Source organism: Ochotona princeps, chromosome 15, assembly GCF_030435755.1.
Source record: "Ochotona princeps isolate mOchPri1 chromosome 15, mOchPri1.hap1, whole genome shotgun sequence".
NCBI classification, from domain to species: Eukaryota; Metazoa; Chordata; class Mammalia; order Lagomorpha; family Ochotonidae; genus Ochotona; species Ochotona princeps.
In genome coordinates this window covers 33,548,428-33,571,073 of record NC_080846.1, presented here as the reverse complement: position 1 = coordinate 33,571,073, position 22,646 = coordinate 33,548,428, and the positions used below count along the sequence as shown (strand labels likewise).

Below are 22,646 nucleotides of genomic sequence, written 5' to 3'. Positions count from 1 at the left end.
AGCACCCAGTCTCAGGAGAAGCTGGGAGTGGAACCAGAGACTGCAGTCACGGAGAATACAGTAGCTCGATCTGCTTCTTTCTCCAGCTTTGCAGTAGTAGGCTCACTCCAGGCCACTAATCCCTAAAATGACCACTCAAGTAAATATTAAGTGGTTCCTTTTTTTTAAAAATATATAAAGAACAATGAAGACAAACCTCTTGGTTTTTATTATGAAACATTCAAGTCTTTTGATGATGAAGGAAGCTTGATTGGTTAAATTATAAATTCACACGGAAAAACTGGAGATGTGTGAAAGGGATCAAATTCCTGCAATAATGATGCATAATGAACTAAAGAAAACCAAACCCTCAAGGCAATTCTTTATGCTTCAGCACTGGTTCCGAAGCTGTTACCCACAGGGACCACCTACGTTTCCGTTCTCAAGTTGATACATTCCTGTATATGTATATACACTCTTACTAAAGGAAACAACAGCAGTCATGCAGTTGGTGAAAATACTTCAAACGGTTTGAAACTTCCAAATGAAATATTATCAGAACAATAAGAACTAAAGAAAAGAAAATATGTTAAGACCATTTTTTCCTGTCCTCTGGCAAGCTAAACTCCCACTGGAGATGAATTTTGAGGGTAATAAAAACTTAAAACCTTTGAAAATGCTGAAAGCTAACAGAATCTCCATGATTTTCCCACATATACTTTGATAGTCTACTTACAAATACATATATCTCAAAATAGAGAATATCAAAACAAGGTTGGCTTATTTACGAATTTTTCCCACAAATAAAAGGTTTATCTATATTACATTCATTAGTATGTACTGTCTGATTTAATAGGTAAAACTATGACATTTTCTAACAAATTATTAAATTAACAGCTTTTCCCAGAATTACTTCTTTGCCATGCCTATGTAGAAGCCTACTCCATAAAGTATTAAGGAATGTATGGAAATATTAGAAAATGTACAGAACTGTTGAAATAAGTTCAACAGCTTTCTATGCATATATAGAGATGCTGGATTCCCCAGTTGATTTAAAGTATTAAAAGGAACAAGTTAGTCCTAACTGTTTCGATTTTTTTTTTTCATTTATTTGAAAAGTGGGTGGGAGGCTCAAGAGGGGAGCCAGAAGTCATTCCAGAGCTCCCACATGGGCAGTGTCAGGGCCCAACACTTGTGCCTTCCCCAACACCTCAAAGGGGGGACACGGACTCTCAGCTAGAGTTAGAGACACATGTCAAGAAGGGAACCTAATTAAGCCCTCCAATGTGATACATAGGTATCTTTCTTTAAAATTTTATTTATTTACTTATTTATTAAAATGGGTAGAGAGAGGGAGGCAGGTGGGGGACAGAGGGGAAAGAGGAGGCAGAGGAGAAGCAGTGAGGTGGCCAGAAATAAGCACTGAGATGTGGGATGCTTCCCTAACCACTCAACCAACTGTGCTACAATGAGTAGCAGGCACAGGGTCTTAGCCAGCTTGTTAATTATAGGGCCAAATCCTTTCCCTCAGTAATTTTTTAAATGCACTGTATTTTTTAAATATGCAGAAGAAAATAATGAACAATCTTAATTAGAATACTAAGAATCTGTTATATTAATAAATGAAAAAGAATCAACTAAAATTAAGATATATATTTTTAAAGATTTATTTATTTTTAATACAAAGATAAACAGAGAGGAGAGACAGAGAGGAAGATCTTCCGTCCGATGATTCACTCCTCAAGTGAGCGCAATGGCCGGTGCTGCACCTATCCGAAGCTGGGAACCAGGAACCTCTTCTGGGTCTCCCACATGGTTGCAAGGTCCCACAGCTTTGGGCCGTCCTCGACTGCTTTCCCAGGCCACAAGCAGGGAGCTGGATGAGAAGTGGAGCTGCCGGGATTAGAACCGGCGCCCATATGGGATCCTGGCGTGTTCAAGTTGAGGACTTTAGCTGCTAGGCCACGCTGCCGGGCCCAATATCAATTTTTAATTGAAAGTAGGTAGTGCTGATGAGGTATTAGATTTTTCTTATAGAAAGACTCATTGCAAACTTTTAATTAGTAGGACCAGGATTAATTAATGTTGTTGGAACTGAAGGCTACATTTACTGTACTTGCCTGAACATTCCATTGAAATATACTCCCTGAAGCTTCACTATGCACAGAGAACTCCCACAGGGGAAAGCTGGCATCAAAGGCAAGAACCTGTCTTAGGCGGAGTTAACCTGTCATCTCTGCGCTCCTGGAGCATTTTAGGAAGACAAGAGGATAAACAGGACAAATTGTCCATTGAGAGTAATTTGGTATGAAAAACAGCACAGATGAAATGTTTGAAAAATGTGCCAAATGTGCCATAACATTCCACTTATTTTGTCAATAAGTCTATATATGGGCAATGACTTAGTACAGCAGTTGAGACCCCACTTAAGATGTCCACAATTCTATATCAGAGTGTCGAGGGTCAATTTCCAGTTTGGCTTTGTATATCCCAGCTAATCTGCACCCTGGGAGGTAGCAGGTGATGGCTCAAGTACTTCTGGCTGCAGACTCCTCCTGGACCAGCCCTGGCTGTTGCAGGAATTTGGAAAGTAAGCCAGCATTTTAGAAATTCTGTCTCTTCTCCACTTTCCTCCATCCCTCCCTCTCTAACCCTGCAAACACATTTTTTAAAATACAGAATTAAAGGGACATAACTGTTTAAGTTGTATCCAATTCAATTAACCAGTCATCATATGCAGCAATGTATTAACAATTTCCTTACTGTTGTCAAATGCTATAGTCCAATGCAACAATCAACAATAACCAAACTGAGGATTCATTTTGAAAGTACTGAAAGTCGTTTGAACTTTATTTAACTTTAGTTAACTGAATTACGTGTGTCATATTTTGTGTGTTGGTTTTGTGTATGACCAAATGACCAAAAACTACCTGTATGCTTAGTTGGTAAGTGTGTTTTTTAATAAAATGTATTTATGAAAAAGAATATAAGTACTGATTTGGGGATAAAGGATGACCCATTAGATGCCTGCATCCCAGGTGAGCATGTCTGAGTTATAGTCCTGGCAGAGCTGCCAAGTGCAATTTCCTGCTAACATGTGCCCTAGGAAGCAGCTTACAAGGTCACCAGTACTTCACGGGCAGCAGGGCGGAGGGTGGTGGGCTCCCAATTACATGGCAGGTGCAGGTTGAGTTCTTGTCCCTGGAATGTGTGTCTTTGGGGTGTGAATTGGCAAATGGAAACTCGCAGAGGCTCAAATGAATAAAGAAAGGCAAAGGGAGGGAAAATAGGAGGGGCGGGAGACAGGGGAGAGTGAGACAGTTGAAGTGTTTGAGAGAATGTTACCAAGAGCAAAGTCAAGGTTCTGCTTTGTCTGACCATCATCCACGTGTCTATGCAGCTTTCTGGGAAATGTAACATTTAAAAGCATTTTTAGGTGCAGATGAAGGGAAAGTTGACATCTAATGGAGAAGATCCACAGAGCTAACACTCTTCCAATGTGAAAAAACAACGATATATCCCCCAAAATATCATGAATTTTATATTGATTAATGCAAATTTTAAAATAAAATTCATTGTATCCATTTTTAAGAATAGAATTAAAGATGATAAATGGATAATTTTTGTTGCAAAAATACATCTTTTTTAGTTCATATACCGAAATTCTACATACATTAGGATTTTCACTTGAAATAAGTAAAGCATGTTTCAAGTAGTTAGGACAATCAAATATCCAGGGTTGTTTCCTTGAAGAGCAAAATGTCCTAATAGATGCTGCCCTCTAATGGTCAGATACTTGAATACTTTACCTGATGTACATGTCTCAAGTTGTGTGAGTGTATGTGTGTGTACATGCACACACATGAGAACATTTAACTTACAAGTCAGTTTATGTCAGCTACCACACAAAATCTAGAAACTCAAACGGCAATGTGCTATGAAAATGATATTCCTAACAATAATTACAATGCCTAAATAAAAATAAAGAAATCTAGCAAACAGTGGAGGAAAGAAAACCTATGTTGCACAAAATAATATAACATATTTTCAAATAACACAATCTGCCTAAAAAGATGATATTTAATAAAATATGCAAAATGTTTCTTCAGAATTATTTTTATACAATGTCTGTAAAAATTGCTGAACTTGGGCCCGGCATGGTAGCCTAATTGGCTAAAGTTCTTCGCCTTGCATGCACCAGGATCCCACATGGGTGCCGGTTCTAATCCCGGCGGCCCTGCTTTCCATCCAGCTCCCTGCTTGTGGCCTGGGATGACGGTTGAGGATGGTCCAAAGCCTTGGGATCCTGCACCTAGAACAGAGACCTGGAGGAGTCTCCAGGATCCTGGCTTCGGCTTGCCTCATTCTGGCTGTTTTGGCCACTTGGGGAGTGAATCAATTAACAGAAGATCTTCCTCTCTGTCTCTCCTCTCTGTATATCTGACTTTACAACTGAAAAAAAATAAATCTTTATATTAAAAATTGTTGAATTTATATTATGTAATCACCAAGACTCCCCAACTTGCTTAGAATGTCTTTTTTTAGATTATAAGCGTACAAATATTTATTACAGGCATTCAGAGTGTATCATCCTATAGCCACTCATTCCATGAGATGAAATATTCTACCTTAAACAACGTGGTGAAAAAAAGACCAAATCTGTTCCCTTTGTGACTTAAGTTTTTGTTAAAATTCCTTCTGAGTAAGGCAGAATGATACTGCAACACAGTACCTCATGTCTAGCTTACTCGAATCATCTCAATTATGAAAAGTGCAATAGATTTAACATTCTCAAGAACAAATGTCCAGAATAAATTATATGGCAGTTTAATAAGAAAACAACACGAATTGAGTAAACATAAACCAAAGTGCTTCTGATGCTATCCTTACCAATTCACTAACATTCACAAGCACATGAAAATATCTCATTAACTCTAAAGATGTTCTTACCATCTGGAGGAGTGAATACGGAAAGATTGGACTTGGGTCCAAGTCCTGCACTGGTTTCAGCAGCAACATAAACATCATACATGGTGAATGGAGTTAGATTAGTGAAGGCAAACTTCAGGTCTTTTGTACTGTTATCCAAAATGCGGCCTGCACAAAGCCAAAAAAAAATCCCCAGATTAACCCTTAACCAAACATGTAATAGTTCTCATATTTAAATGCAGAGTGAAGACCAACAACTGAAGGGCTAATTTATGCACCAGAACTTATTATAATACTACAAAGGAATCTATTTTGCATACTTAATAATGCTTTGATAGTTTAATTATAAGAATGAGAAAAACATGAAAATGTTTTGGTGTTGAAGATTGCTTTTATAAATCCATAAAGCCCTATTGAATAACTTCCTTATATTTGACAGTTAAACATTTTATTGGGGTTTTTTCTCTCTTGCTTTTCCTCCTGCCACTATGGCAGAGGATTTCGAGGCCCCCTCCCATCACTAGGATGGGAGTCTACTTTCTCAACTTTTTCTAATAAATCTTACTTTAAAACTAAAAAAAAAAAACATTTTATCACTATGAAAAGTGATGTATTTATATTCAAATACTCTATTAAGACATTACATATTACCATTTTCTTCAATAAAATCATACATTAAAAATGTTTTGATGTTTCTTTCTCTACAACATTTCTTAACATCTCAGCTTTACCTCTAATGTGTCCCTGTGCCTTCATGACTAAACTGCAAGCTGGCTCATCCTAGCAAACTACATCCCCCTTGGGTGCTGGCAGCCCATGTTACCCACAGGTGCCCAGTCGGCGGGTCGTTGGTTATGATGAGTGATCCTCTAGCTCCTTATTGTCCCCTCCCCTTTCTCTGAGAATGTTCTCTTTGCCTTTTTATAAAACCCTAAGTTTTATAAAGCCCTTTATAAAATCCTCTCATGTCAGCAACAACGGCTGCCACTGTCATTCTGGGTGGTTCAATGTGATCATCTTAATTTGTGGTACTTTTCATTTCCTGAAAAACACTCCTTAAATCAACCTCTCCTTAACACATTCTAATCAGGCGTTTATCCACAATAAGCCACCACAACTTCTGTTGTCAAGGTCGCTAATGAGTTCCATGTTGCTAAATACAGGATATTGATTTATCAGGCAGCCTCACAGGTGGAAGAAGATCGCAGCAAGCCTTGAAGAGTAACTAGTTAGGAAAGATTTATTTATGTATCCATACCTGCTGCTGTGTACTGGAGCGGGTAGGCACTGGAGATGAATATTAGTTTCTTAGGGAACTAAACATGTTTTATAATTTTAGCAGCTTAAGTTAGAGATGAAAGACAAATATCAGTTATTCATCCATTATGATTCATCTAAATAAAAATGTTTATGCTACTTCAGTGCAAGCCGACTTAAATGTCTTTGCTACAATCATGAGATTTCAGATTAGAAAAGAATTAGTCTATTTAGTTTACTCCCAATAATGCACTTGAATTGCTGAAGATATCTTGAAAAACAGATGCATAGGTCCTACCTGTTTATAAAGATAGAGGACTGGCCACGTTATTAAGCTGCTGAAATCATTAATAGGCTCTATTTTTGAGCAGTTTGAGGCTAACAGGAAAGCTGAGCAGATGCAGATCGCCCACACGGCTTTCAGAGAACTCTCCTGCAGTGTTAGAAACCAGTGCTTGTTTGAAGTGGGAACCTGGCCTAACAGAATCTAAGCCCACTCTTCCTTAGGACCGTAAGTCGAGGTTCTCTTGTACAAATATTGCTTGAGGGCTTATTTCTACTCTTTAACTTCCTCCACGCAAAACACAGAATATGAAGAGATTGTTGTCACCCTTGTAACTTAGTGTTGCAAACAAAAAAATTAAAAGAACTTCAACTTTCTTAATCGCCTTTCTATTATGTTTCAATTTTTTAAATGTTGATATATATGTGTGTGTGTATATATATATATAGATATATATAACATTTATTTATTTTTATTGGAATGGTAGATATACAGAGAAAAGGAGACAGACAGAGAGATCTTCCATCCACTGGTTCACTCCTCAAAAGGCTGGAATATCCCAGGTTGAGCCAATCTAAAAGCAGGAGCCTCCTCTGGGTTTCCCAAATGGGTACAGGGTCCTAAGCTTTGTACCATCCTCCACTGTTTTCCCAGGCCACAAGCAGGGAGCTGGATGGGAAGTGGAGCAGCCTGGAATAGAATTGGCGTCCACATGAGATCCCAGACAATGAATGTGAGAATTTAATCACCAGGTTACTGCGGCAGGTCTAAAGGTTAATAATTTTATTTAAGAGTTTCATATTAATAGTGTTTTACACAATAGTTCTTACTTAAAATGTAAACACAAAACCAATTAATACATACCTGATGGTCCATATAATTCAACTCTGTAACTGAATTTCCCTGTTACAATAGTTGGTGGTTCCCAGGAAATTGAAAAGGATTTTCCTGTGATGTTTCCAGTTACGCAGTTTTGTGGTGGTCCCTCAGGCACTGAAAGATTATGAAAAAATGTTATATTGAAAAGAAAAGAATGTACATTGAATACATAATTGAATATTCTTAAAATGCACAAATACCATAATAAGGACAAAGAGTATTTTAATTAGACAAAAATAAAATACAGAATATAATTATATGAAATACAGGACAGTTCGATCATCAGAAGAATTTATTTTAAGTAACTACTAATTTTACTTAAAGTCATATTATGATAGTAATTGCAATATAATAAAGTGTCCCCAAATTTTTATACCTACATCTGTATTACATTTAGCAGTGTCTGGGTCTCTGATATACAAGCTTACTGTAGTGGACAGAGGTAGAAGAATTAACAAACCTACACACAATTTTGATATTGGTAATGATTGGTAAAACTATTTTTTTGTTTCACTGCTTGCATTTTGCTCTGAGAAGAAATTTGTAACCTATATTTGAGATTTAAATATTACACTTCTTTAAAAAAAAAAGGTTTTATTTGGAAGACTTATATACAGAGATCTTCTCTGTGCTGTTTCACTCTCCAATGGCCAGAGCTGAGCCAATCTGAAGCCAGGAGCTTCTTTCTGTGTTTCCCATGTGGGTGCCAGAGCCCAAGGATTTGAGCCATTCTCTGCTACTTTCCCAAGCCATAAGCAGGGAGTTGATGGAAGTAGAACAGCCCGCATATGAACAATGCCATTTGGGATGAAGATGGCATAGATTGAGAATTAGCATATTAGGCCATGGCACCAGCCCCCAAATGCTGTATTTCTCACATACAATATCATCAAACAGTATATTTTAGCAGATGAGCTTGTGTATTTTATTTGTTTTAATTGACATTAAACAATCTTTTAAAACAAAAATCTAACTGCAACCACCAGCTGATCGGGGTGATGGACTCTGCCGGGCCCGGTTCTTGCTAGTACATACAAGAATCTGGTCCGGGAACACCTCAGACAAAGTTTCTTTGGGGATCCCCCCAATCGAGCTTTCGGACTCAGAACACTAACCATCAAATGACAGAGGACAGAACAAGTCAATCAACCACCTCAGCTATATGTTGGCAATGAAAATACCGGGCAAACGGAGACTCTATGATGGACTATGTCAATCAGTGGATTCTCCAACGACCGCATCGTGCTTGGAGCGATGAGAGTGGCAGCAATTAAGAACTGTTGAACTATCAAAACCACTTGAGCAAGACCTCGGAACATGCCCCACGTCTGGGACCTGGGATGGGTGGGAGACTGGGTGGGGCTTCTCCGTTAATATCTCCTTTTACATCAGATATATTAAGGAAACAATAAAAAAATTTAAAAAACCAAAAATCTTGTTTACAAGATCACACTTTGTATAGCTCCCACAGAAAGAAATGATTCTTTTTTGTTGTTTAAAGAGTAGGTAATTGTATGCCTCAAAATGGTAACTTGAATCAAGGAAAAAAACAAAAAAAACCCTACCTAAATATACATAATGGAATAAAAAGAGGTAACAGCTATGCTATTAGAAAAAAAAACACATGCTTTTGTAAAATTACCCTACAACAATTTCTAGCATCTTCAAAAACTACCAGTGACTTAATACCTGATGCTATGGTATACATAATATGTCACATATTTCATTTAAAATTTGACATATGGTACTATACCACATATATGTTTGGAAATTGTTTTAATACCTGAATAAATATCCATACCTCAAAAATATGCACTTTTAAAAGTTATTAGCAATCATAACTAATTATATTTACTTAATCCTAACACCACTGCCATAAAAGGAACAGTAACCTTGCCTCCAGGGGAAAAGTTTAATGCAACCAGGATATAGGCAGGTGTGTGTTATAGTCTCTGGATCTATCTGGGACTAACGGTTGAACACTATTGCAGCTGTTACCTCCACATTTGATAACCGCAATCCCATAAGGGAAGACACAATTACAGGTGATTTAAAAGAGCACAGGATGAATTTTTGAAAATTGCTGAGATTAATATTCATTGCATAATAAAAGCTGATCTTAGCATCATGGTGAGCAGTTCAAGAACCGTTTGTTGGGCCTTCAATCTTCTTTTTTTTTAAAGATTTATTTTTATTACAAAGTCAGATATACAGAGAGGAGGAGAGACAGAGAGGAAGATCTTCCGTCCGATGATTCACTCCCCAAGTGAGCGCAATGGCCGGTGCGGCCAATCCAATGCCGGGAACCAGGAACCTCTTCCAGGTCTCCCACGCGGGTGCAGGGTCCCAATGCATTGGGCCGTCCTCGACTGCTTTCCCAGGCCACAAGCAGGGAGCTGGATGGGAAGTGGAGCTGCCGGGATTAGAACCGGCGCCCATATGGGATCCCGGCGCATTCATGCGAGGACTTTAGCCACTAGGCCACGCCGCCGGGCCCAGGCCTTCAATCTGATGCTGCTTGCTGGGCCAGTATCCCGTATCAGTGTGCCCGTTTTGAGTCTAATTTTCAGTCCAATTCCCCACTAATGTGTCTAGGAAAGTAGCAAAAATCGGTCCAAATACTTAGGATCCCTTCCATCCATGCAGGAGACCCAAATGAAGCTCCTGGTTTCTGTCTAGCACAGCCCTGGCTACTGTGGTCCTTTGGGGAGTGAATGAGCAAATGGAAGAGTTCTCTACTCACCCTCTTCCCTGCTGTGTGTGTGTGTGTATGTGTGTGTATTTAACAACCTCCCTTCTGTCACTTTGCCTTTAAAATAAATTTTTAACATGTGAGGCTTTTGAAAAAAAGAATGATTCGTTCATATTTTTCTTTTAGACAATTACTTGAATAACAACATAAAAGAAGCAAGAAATTTGAAGAAATATCAAATGGGATTTTATTATCGAAGTAATGGGGTGGGGTGGTATTGAAAAGAAAATTTAATCAAAATGTCTGCATAAACAAAAATAGCCTGCAACTCATTTAAAACTTTGTGTTTCTACCCCAAATGAAACCGTACCTGATTCTGGTGTTCTGACAATGGTGCTGTCAATATAACCGGCTTCAGTTGTAACAGCGGACACTTCAAAAAGATATGTTGTATAAGGTCTCAAGTGTGTCACCACAAAACTTATAGGCTCCTTCCACACGGAGCTGATCTTCCTCCCTGCCAGAGTGCTCGACGAATAGGTGGTGCGTGGTGGCAGCGTAACTCTGCTGAGGGTTGGAGGAGGACTGGTTGTACTCCACAAAAAAGATTCGCTATTTTCCTAGTCAACAGAATAAATGTTAGTGGAAAAATATCCTGGCATATTTTTGGAGCACATAAGAAGTTCAATTCAATGATTTTCCTTTTATACAATAAATATTATTCATCACTGTGTGTGTGCATGGGGGGTGTGGGGGTGAACAAAAGAACAGATTAAGTTATGGATGAATAGGTCTGATTTTGATTGTATTCATGTATATTTACAGTTTTAGGACACAATACATTTACTGTATCCTTCACATTTTAATCTTTTTATGAATAAGATTTCCAATGGCTTACAATATAACTACAGCAAAGTTGCTAGTGGGAATCAATACCCAAAGAACAGAAAAATGAATTATTGTGTGAGATTTCCAGTGTAAGAACTTTCTTGCTGTTGTCATTATTTACTCCTCGTAACTGCCAAAGGGTAACTCTGCTAGCAAATCTGTTTTGTGAGGATGGGAAGGTATGTGCAATTTGGTTTCAGGGTGGATGGGTGGGTAGGTGGGTGTGTGTATTACAAATGTATTCTAATTTGAGAAAGAAGATTTTGAGGTTTCTACAAATCTTATATAATGGAAATACTTGTGACTGGTTTTCCCTATGTAATACCACTTATGGCAAAATCATTTTAGGAAAGAGTTCTGATCATACTTTGAGGTTTCTCATCAATGACTAAATAACTTTATCAAACATATGCAAAACAAGGAACAAGGCACCTCTGTCACTTTCTCCTGCACTCTTCACGCATCCACACATGTTCACCCCATCTGGCATGTGAGGTGGCATCTCTCTTGCCATTACATCCTACATATTTTCTCCTAAGGAACGTATGAAGTACCCTCCATCTGGAATGCCGCCTTCACACCATCTCAACTCACCCTTCCTCCACAGGCTATCAAAGTGCTATTTTTCATAAAATCTTTGCTTAACTTCAGAAGTGATTTTATTCTCACTCTTGAATTACCAACCACCTCCCACTACTGTGCCTTGAATTTGGACAATAGTATGATACTTCGATTTAATGCTGTAAGCAATGAATTACTACCTAATCACTAGAGTAAAATAAACAGTTTCTAAACATTGAAAACTTTGGAATGTAAGATCACCCAGCATCTCTGTGACACAGATAGTGGCCCATGACACTTACGTTGCATTCTGGCAATCTTCCTGTCAAAAGGTCCTCGACTCTGATCGAAACATCTTTCACCACTATCCCACTTCTGGCATGTTTCACACTGATCTTGAAGCTGGTAATTTTGCCATTTGGTTGACGAGGTAAATACCAAATCAACCTTACTGCTGAGTAGTTGAAGGCCTCCACTGTGAGATTCACAACTTTTCCAGGAGCTAGGAAAGTGAGGGAGATCGGAGGGGATGGAAAAACAAAAGCCCAATTATAAAACTTAGAAGGACATTTATGCAATTTAAGATTATTAATTCCCCATGTTGTATGAATTTAAGCATATCTGAGAAAATCTATATGAACAAGACTTTCAAAAATACATTTAATTTGTCTTTGTTGAATATTAAGAAGAAATGAGTTCAAACAAGCGTATTTCAGGAAGACTGGGTAATTGCATACATTGGTAAGCATTTCCAGTTAGTACAGAAAAACATCTAATCAAGTTTGTGAACATATATAAAAGTATAAATTATACTTCTTTAAACACATTGGGATTATGAAGGCTCCTTAGATATTCAGAAAAGTGCCAAAGTGAAATAATTATTCAGCAATCTGTATGAAAAAGCACATTTCTAGAATGTTTACGAATATCTAGTGTCTAATATCAACTGTATACCCATATAGTAGGCTGTGATTATTAAATTCTGAATTTTATACATTCTAAAAATCCACTTTCTTAACTTCATGTTCTGTCATCAGTTACTAAATACCTATAGCAGTAATAGCCTGAATGCTACTTTACTCAAAGACAACAAGAAATTAGAATGAAGGAAATGTCCATCTATTAATTTTATAGTAAGATTTGCAAAATTGAAAAAGTAGATAATTAAAATTCTTGAGAATATAGAATAAACATGCTGAGCCACTTTCATGTGAAATTTATAGTATGCTTTAAAGATTTGTGTCAATAATTACATAGAAGATGCTGTATTTTCACACAAGCCTTAGCAACATTGCGAACTAAAAAATGTAAAGAAATTTGAAACTTACACAGTAATAAGATCTTAAGTTCACAAGTAACGTTTCCAAAAAATAGACAATGAAAAGTAGATTTAGCTAAATCTACAAAATCGACAGTACTTGCTGTAAACAATCTTAAGTTTTTAAATTTTATTTCTCAATGATATGTAGATATCTTTCCTTTGTGATTCTTCTAGCCTTTGCTGTATTTAGCAGAACTTTCCCTATTGGAATATTGTAACTTTTAGCAGTGTCCCATTAGCTTTTGATTTTTTGTGTGTAATTTTAATCATCTTAATCCAACTAATATTTAATGTTTAATTACTAAGGAAGTTCTGTGCATAAGCACATTTCACCTTTTAGGCAGTTGATTTAACGCACGTTTTGAGATCATGTCTAGATGGTAGACACACAAATATAAAAAATAGTATGAGTATCTTAGACATTTCAAGTGTATGCTGAACAAGGTATGCATTTTCTTAGACATCTAGAGAATTATAAATCTACCATAAGCCTCCAAAATTATTTCTCTGCATTTCTGGTTGACATCAAGGTTAAAGTATGAAGGTACTGTTTTTAAAGCTACAATAAATTATACATTCACCCTAAAGTAATGCTTTTTGTGCTTGTGAATAGAAAAATATTTATTCAGTAAAGTATCATTGGTCAACTTCTGTACTTGTCTTTGGAATTTTTTGAAATTATTATTTCTAGCAAAACACATTACTATGTATTTAACAATAGCTGCAAACAATTCTTTACATTTGGGATTGTGAGGCACCAACTAAAGGGGCTCTTTGTGGAAAATTTGGGATGAGTGATCTGATTAAACATATTTATATTTACCCCTACAAAACGGGGAAGATAGAACATGAGGTATACAAACGGCTTCAAAAACACAAGTTCAAAATATTTTTTCCATTTCAGTATTTTCCACCATAGCCTTGGATTTCTCTAGATTCTCCAACAAGTTGTAAATTCATCTCAGCTATCAAAAATATACAATATACATAGTTCAAAGCATTGTCAAATTGCAATTATAATCTGCAAGTCTCATGCTTTGTCAGATGGCATATCAAGATTACTGTCCAAAACAAAACCAAAAAGCTATTAGCTGTGACATTCAAAAATCTTCACATTTTTCATAAAGCTAAAAAGGCATTTTTTTTCCTACTACAAATATAGCTTCAAGACAAGAATTTTTCACTTGCCTCTTCGTGGTGTAAATAATCTGAAACTAGTGACCAGTATTTCTTATTGCATATTTTTTCCCAGCAGCTCCACTTTCCACATACATGCTGCTGCTGTGCCTGGGAAGGTGTGGATAATGGTACCACGTACTTCAACCCCTGCCACCCACGAGGAAGACCTGGACAGACAGACCTCCTGGCCCCCAAGGTTGGCCTGTCATGGCCTTGCTGCCATGTGGACTAATCATGTGGACTGTGTGCCACATGATTAAAGATCTCTTTCTCTCTGTGTATATAGGTTTCTCCCTCTTAATCTACCTTGCAAATAAATAATTTAAAAGCATGATCCGAAAATAATGGCTTGAAATAAACAAGCCCAAACTAGACTTGCAGAAGCATTCATTTCTCATTTAAAATAAATTCCAACACTCACAAACAGCATTTTCTTTTAATTCCTCTGATGAAATGGAGCATTTTTTTATATACTTCTCTAAGCAGGGTCTCAGGTAGAAAATGGACCTTAAAACTCATTGCACACTTTATTTTACATTGGCTATTGGACTCTCTAAATACACAGAGTTCTCAATCGATTCATGTAGAGTGATCTACACGAGGATTCTTTTAATTATATCAATCACCTGTAATTGTACAACATTGCAAAAAATGCTTTAATAGTAATTATCCATGTGGCATACTGTATGCTCATTTATTTATATTACCCCACTAAAATATGTGCTAGTGAAAGTATGTATTGCCAAATGGAGTTGCCATTATTTAATCATTTTTGTTTATTTTTACAGTCATAAATAAATAGTAGAATTAGTAAGCAAATAAAAGGATCCTTTATTTAATAACAACTTTTGTTAATCATTGAATTTGCCTTACAGGGCTGATCTACATAATAAATAATCCATTCAGCGTGTAATATGTCAAGCTGGTTCAATGAAGAACATTTATTGGAAATAGAGTTGAACAGATAGAGGCAGAGCTATTTTGGACAGTACAGTCAGGAAAAATGGCATGTGAGATATGAATTAGCCTTGGGAGAGAACCCTAAGGATGTTTAGTGACAGAGCATTAAAGAGAAGGAACAGCAAAGATGAATGTGTTCAGATGCAAAATTGGAGCAGATGGAGGGGAGATGGGGAAAGATGACTTCAGAGAGGGGCAAGGATATCTAGGACATGGGAAGGATTTGAATTTTATTCTGATTGAGATTGCAGCCAAGTCAGGAAGAGAGAGTTAGCACAGTCTAGTCAGGTTTCAGAAGATGATGTGGTGACAGTAGACTATACCCAAGCAAGTACAAACAGGGAGCCAGGCGAGAATGAACAGGGGAGTAGGAAAAGGAGTGAGCACCAGGATAAATTCTGTGGATAGTATCAGCAGAATTAGTCAATGAGGCTGGGAGTGTTTCATGAGAGTCAAGCAAGACATTAAGATTTCTCCTCTTAGATATTCAAAGAATGTTGGCATCTTAGATGGTTTGATAATATTAGCCTGCTTGTTACGGAAAAACATAAGCATTAAAACACACACTTCCAAAAGTCCAGTGCCATGAAAAAGCTTACAATTCGATGGCAGTAGGTAAAAGCATCATCTTGTACACACAAATCTATCCTTAGGAACACAGAGCCACAAGGACATGCATTCAGGGCACAGAGTGCAAAATGGAGAAACCAGCCAGGATTACCAAATGAGAACAAGACTTTTATATAACAGGACCATGGATAATTGGCATCACATTTATTCTTGATTTTCCAAGGTGCTCTAAGAAACACAGTTTTACAGTCAAGAGTAATAAATTCATTTTAATGAATAAATAAATTAACCATCAAAGAATACTCATGTTGTTGAGGATGTTATGCATTCTGGGGTCTGGTTTTGCTTGCAGCCCCTTTTATTTTAAATGGCAAAAAAAAAAAACAAGTTTATTTTGAACAAATGATTTAGAAAAATTACCACTTTCAGCAGTTTGGAAGAGAAATGGGTCACTAAACACTCCTATGCCAGCACTGTTTTCAGCAGCAACCTAAAATAGATCAAAAAGATTACCTTATGTTCGTTGTATAACAAATAGAAAAATTTTGCTTTGTCTATGGTACAGTGCCAAAATACTTTCATTTCAAACATAATATTCACAAAGTAGAAGGCAAGTCTGTAGCCATCCATAATATCAAAATATGAAATATTACTGGTAACATTTCATAGATGAGAAAAATTGAAAGTTTAAATAACTTCCCCAAGGTCACAGTAGCAAATCACTGAAAAATAATTCAGTTGAAGTTCTGCATTTCTCCAAAGTCTAACTTTAATGCATATGTCCACTACATACAAGACTAAGATTATTTCCAAGGAATTTACACTCTAATAGGGGAAATAATTCTTTAAAACATACAAACTAAATGATGCAAACATTTAAGTATTAAAAGTTATAAAATTATTGTTGACTCTAATAATATACTCAAGCATACTATCGAAGGCAAAAATTACCATAAACGAGAATAAGACTCTTAAGTTGTTGAAATTCCATGACTACAATCAAACAACACTATTTTAATTGTAGCTCTAACAATGCCCAGGTAGGTAACTTAGGACCATTTACTTTAAATGTTCTAAGTCAAAACGTCCTTGTCTTTAAATGGAAAAATATTGTATCTACATCACTGAATTGTTCAGAGACTAAACACAGTAACATTTTTAAAATACTTAATGGGATTTCTCCCATCATAATACTAATTATATAGATATCAAATTTCTGAAATGGCTACCATTCCTCTGAACAAAGTAAATGTTATCACGATGATTTATAAAGTGTGAGTTGAAACAGAGGACAGGGGCATCCCAATAAATCTAACAGAAAATTTTCAAGGAGCTAAAAATTCAAACTCCATTAAAATAGACCTAAGCCAAGCTGGGTGGGCTACACCATCTTAGCAGCAGCAGTTTCTTACATCATTGTAAGCCTTAATATTTATTTATTATCCCTAAGTCTGTGCTTCAACATATAAATCAAGTTTATATGTGTATATCTGATAGAAAGTATCTGTATTATGTAATTTTCAAATGTTAGTTCAAAAAAGTTTGCCTATTCTTTAGCCTATGTTTCTGCACAAAATACACACCATAAACCTTTGCTTTTGACTTTTGTATCTGTAAAATGGGTTCTTTTGCTTGCCTTCTTTAACCATTGAGGAATCCTACTGTTTTACATGCTCTCCAATTTTCACCAATTCTGTAATTTGGCATACTTCCAGCAATCTCTTTCCCATCATTTTTATCTTCCAGGAAGATCTCAGTTATATATGATCACACACTTACATTTGCTTCCCTACACTCAATTATTTTTGAAAACTCAAAGGATACATTGATACTATGTTGAAAACAAGAAGAAACCCCAAGATATCAGCATTCTTCATTCCTTAAAAATGTCATATCCTTTCATTGTAAGCATTTTCATGTGGTCTAATTTACTACAGTTTAAAAGTTTTTTCACTTATTTAGTCTAAAATGGATTTATTTTCTAACAGTCACCAAAGTTTTAAAAATTAGATAACACATTTACATATATATGTAAATGTGGATGTACTGACAACCCAGTAATATTCTCTATATGAAATGACAAAAGATTTGAGTGAAATTAAAACTACAGGCAAGGACTGAGATCACCACTCATATCATTTATTTACTTCTTGTCAGCTGCAAAACTTTGAGGAGAAAATCTCATTCACTTTTAACTTGGATGAAATATTTTAATTTCTAGCATTTACAAAAGCATTACCTTGATTTCATATGTTGTCCCAGGATGAAGATTAGTCAGAAGAACTTCCAGACTGTCTGGCTTGGTCCTCACTTGTGTGTACGCTGTTTGCATCCAGGGGCACACTTCCTTGTATTTAACAATATAAGATAGGATCCTTCCATTTGGATTTGGTGGGGTATTCCAAGAAAGAAGAATCCCAGCAGATCCAACTCTTTCTCCTGCGAGGAAGACGGGAGGCCCTGGTTCTGTTTTGTTGAAGAAAAAAATAACGCTTTTTTTTAAAAGGTCAAAGAATTATGGCAACTTCACAAAAACATGTAAAAAAAAAGTATTCACACATGCAAGCCTTTGAGGTTTCTAAACACTAATGTTGGTTTATACTCCTGAGAGCTCTGCAATCAAAATTAAAAAAAAATTTTTAAATGCTTTGGGGAATACCAAAAACATTCTTTTCTAAGAATGTAAAAAATGGAATGCTACTAAATGCTACAACCAAAACATTCTTTTGATGCCAAATCATGCTTGGAAGAAAGTTACTTGATGCAAAGCAAATATACAAAACTGAGAAAGCAAGAAAATGTCCAGAGCAAGTGTACTGAGCTTATTTTCCTGACTCTGTGTTATTTACACTTCACCGTTAACACTGTGATCCATTTCACAAACAAGCAGAGAGTAACTGTCTTTGATGTCTGAAAGTAAAGGAACTAAGCTACCTGCAAAAGATAGGTTCTAAACAGATCACTTTCTTAAGTTTCCATTGTGCTGTAATTGTTCCAAACTGTTTTCACGCATAGCACACACATATTGCCTTGACATAAACAGTATTATTCTGGTACCAAATGCTTCAGAGAATGAAAGCAATTTTAAATATATACTCACTTGTTACATTTGTTGTCACTGTTCTACCAACAGGTGAGCTGTGCGTTGTAGCAGAAATTGAAGAAATGGTTATGTCATACCTGGTACCAGGAACAACACTGGAAACATCGACCTAAGACACCAAAAACAAATAACTATTAAAACTTTTTCTGGAAATCAGAAAAATAAAATGCCACATTTGCCACTATAACAAAATTCAGTAACACTTTAAATATGACAGTTTCAAATTCTAAGTTTCATATTTGAATTATAAAGCTATTATAAGAATATTTATAAAATCTTAGAAAATTAAATAAAAACTCAGAAAACATACTATGTTATCAAAACATAAATCACTATTTCCACCTATCCTGGCTTACTGTCACAGAAGCAACTGTTTAAGAGCCTTCAGAAACCTATAGCCCACCACACAGCCCTTGCCTTTAAGAATATATATTAAATACCTGTGTCTCTGTAGTTCCAACAAAAAGCAAAAGAAAAATAAGAAAATCCATCATTATTACATTTTTCAGGCAGTCGAATCACATTGATGGCTCTAGAGAGAAATGTTGCCTGCATTAATGATTTAAAGACAGATCCTCCTGGCGAGTGCACAATTAATGAGCCTGGATTACTCAATAGCTCTGCCCTTTCTTTGTTAAACTATTCATGAACTCTTGGATGGCTGGCTGTAGGTTCAGCGTACACTTGAAAAAAAACAAGCATAGATGTTGCTAAGGTAACAGTCTACCAATGTTGTAACTTACACTCATCAATTTGACATCAATGTTTTTGCCTTCATCTTCTGCTTTTTAAAAACTCACCAAAGAGTGAGTTTTTGTAGTGGATGAGTTTTGTGAGAAACTTTCCTACTAGGACCACATGTAAAGAAAAGCAGCCTGGCTAACTACAGCCATAAAAACTATACCTGATACTCTCCACCTTCAAGATCTTTGATACTAACAAAGGCAGTGTCAGGAACAAGATCCACACTATACCTGTGCCCGTGGATACACAGCAGGTTCCAGTGCAGAGAACAGAAATGTGTGGAAATGTTGAAGGCTTTACATTTCTCAAGTTTTTCCTGGTTCTGATATTGAAGAAAGAGGTTTAAAATAGAGTTAATCTAAAGTTTCAAAGGCAAAACAGAAATCAATCCTGTAAAGGTCAGGGTTTTAAGTAATCACACTGTTAGAAAGCAGTCAGTCTAGAGGGTGTTAGAGATGTGTACCTGACTTAAATACCAGAATTGATACACTAATTTATATATCTGTTAGCAGTATATTTGCCTGCTATGATCAGATTGACCAAATTGTTTTTTGAAACTTCATGTTTTACTTGAAACACTTTAAAACAAAGTATCTGATGAAAGGTTTTAAGCATATTTTTAATGTGTAAGATTTTTGTTTTCCTATTGGAATTTAAATGAAGTTCTTACACAGGAGTCTCCTGTCCTAGGCATGTTGCTGGGTCTCCCTGCCTTTGCCTTCCCATCTCTGCTCTGTGTATACACTGCCTATGCTTCCTGGGAGGAAATACTCCACAGAAAGCTCTAATTATTTTTGCCAATGAGTCAGGTTTGCTGGCTGTCTTATCTTTAGCAGATTCCAGACAAACAATACAGGGGGAGGGAGAGAGATTATAAAACCAAGCCTGTAAAATCAACCCTGATAAAGAACCACTCTGCAACTAGTTCTAAAAGAAAGAATTTGGGAATTAGTCTGGGAATTCAATTTGTCATTTAACACACCACCACCACCACCAGAGATGACTGAATACTGGCAGATATTTATGCAAATTACATGTTGATATTATAAAAATAGAAAAGGTGCATTTCCTAACTAAACAGAAAGGTCAAACTACATAAAAACAAACACTTAATATATACCACCGTTCTTATTATCTGGGGAGGGGCATTCTTATAAGAGTTTTATTTATATCCTTTGAAAGACTTCTCTAATGGCAATGATAGAAGCTTCTGCCCAGTACCTGAATGTGTTATCTATCGATTTTTGTCCACCTCAATGTTCTCAAACAGCCAGCCATGTTTCGGCACCATTCCCAATTGCTTCTGTAGCAAACCCTGCAGTTTTCCAAACTCTCCCAGTGTATTATAAATTCAAGTTGAAAGATCAGAAGAATACCTAATTCTTGATAAGTAGAATTTCTTTATCACATATAGCTGCTGGCCTTTTTTTCTGGATAATTCTACACTCAGAGCTAAACTGACTCCTTGCCAGGCCACATTAAAATGGAAAAACCAACCATGACTGATCATTTGAACTACCTTATGCGAGAAAAAATATTTCTTCAGGGTTCCCAGAAAGTATCCAATTCTTCATGAGCTAAAAATATGTCAAGGATGTCAAGGAACTAAGATACCTGGGGTGAGATTTTGCAGGAAAGAGGATGTGAGAAGTGAACGACCAGACATTCAGGATGGTGGTGATACATGATGTGGTTTCAAGACTATGATTTAAAATAACACACCAAAAAAACCCTAGGCAAGAAATGAGGTGTGTCTCATCAACAGAAGCAATGGTTCACTTGTGTGGAAACTGGTCAATCTGACCATGATTGGAAGCCTGGAAGCTTACATGGAATTTGTAAAAATAAAAGGAAAATGGAATAACTGGGAAACCACACGGAGTTTCCAGGTTCAACTAAGAAAGAGAAACAGCCTATGATGACCTAAGCTATATTAAAGTTTTAGATGTTTTTTACAGTACAGAGGGAAGCCATGTGGAACATTAAACAGGAAATAAATGTGGCCATTTCCCCCCCTAACATTAATCAGGAATACTGTAAGGGTTGGAGAGAGAGAGACAGAGAAGAAAGCAGAAATGGCAGTGGGCGACCAATTAGTAGGATGCTGTAGTCTGGGAAGAGGTAAAAGAGGCTTGCTGTCAGGAAGGGAATAGGGGAATGGAGTAACTCTTAACATATCTGGAAAAAAAACATCTTCTCAGGGAGAAAAAGGAAGACTCAGTTACCTGAAAGGAGACTCCATGATGCATGTGTCATTTCACTCCATATAATCCAGTTTTTCGAAAGGCATGAAATGGAAAGGAAAAATAACTAATCTCAACTTATGTGTTGCTAACCAACAGAAATTAAACTATGAAGGGGAAATATTTATAATTCTACAAGAAGAAAACACATCACACTAAATTTATATTAGTAAAAGAAATTCATGGCTTGCTTACATGTTAATTTAATATTTAACCTTGAATGTTAACATATTAATTTAACTTCCCCAAAATTAATTCCCAGCACCCCATCATTAGTTTCATAAATATTCTGTGTTCAAAGAATTTTATAAAGTAAATCCATTTTAAAGCAGAACATTATAAGCCATATCTCAGGGGCTTAATAGGCTAATGTGTTTCACAACTCAAATAATAACATCTGATAAACCTACCATGTATGTCACACATATAATTCAACCTTTTCTACTAGTCACACTTAGAAAGTAGAGAAAAATATAAAATTAATTTTAATAATGTAATTTACTTAACCTAACAAAACATATTACTTATAACATTACATTATTAATGGGAGAGTTACATTAATTATTTCATACTAAGTCTTCAAATCCCACGTGCATTTCATATTTATTATTGTTCTCATCTAAATTTGGACTAGTTTCATTTCAACCCTCAAAAATCTCATGTTGGTAACTACCACATATGAAGATACCTTAAAGCATTCAAGGAAAAAATGGAGTTACAAGATAACATTTTCTATCAACTTTTTGAAAACTTCTGTACTGGACTGTAACAAGCATGTTTTAATTTATCCCACAGCATCATAAACTGATTTCAAAACCACCCTTTTAATAGCTGAGAAGTTCAAGAAATGCCATGCCATGGTTAATGTCTATAAAAGAACATAGCTCAAAATTGTTTAAAATGCTTAAAATAAATTAAGTACTTAGTACAAATTCTGGCACATGAACTTTTGAAAAATAGCACAAGAGGAGATTTCTACTTCAAGAGCACATTTATGCCGTTTTTTGGCAAATTCTGACTCTTTAAAAGGCATATGCAATGGAGACTAACATATGACA

General features: G+C 36.2%; 1 protein-coding gene across 2 annotated transcripts in view; it reads right to left on the bottom strand.

The window, feature by feature from the left end:
- Positions 1 to 19,092, bottom strand: part of PTPRQ (protein tyrosine phosphatase receptor type Q) — a 191,777-nt gene extending 172,685 nt beyond the window's left edge. For both annotated transcript variants that reach the window (XM_058673398.1, XM_058673397.1), the window contains exons 1-8: positions 19,042 to 19,092; positions 18,599 to 18,710; positions 17,738 to 17,964; positions 15,919 to 15,988; positions 11,771 to 11,970; positions 10,390 to 10,639; positions 7,313 to 7,441; positions 4,930 to 5,076 (exon numbers count right to left, since the gene is read on the bottom strand). In XM_058673398.1, the coding sequence (XP_058529381.1) occupies positions 4,930 to 5,076; positions 7,313 to 7,441; positions 10,390 to 10,639; positions 11,771 to 11,970; positions 15,919 to 15,988; positions 17,738 to 17,964; positions 18,599 to 18,710; positions 19,042 to 19,092 (1,186 nt within the window). The remainder of the gene's footprint in view (positions 1 to 4,929; positions 5,077 to 7,312; positions 7,442 to 10,389; positions 10,640 to 11,770; positions 11,971 to 15,918; positions 15,989 to 17,737; positions 17,965 to 18,598; positions 18,711 to 19,041) is intronic.
- Between the last annotated feature and the right edge of the window lie 3,554 nt (positions 19,093 to 22,646).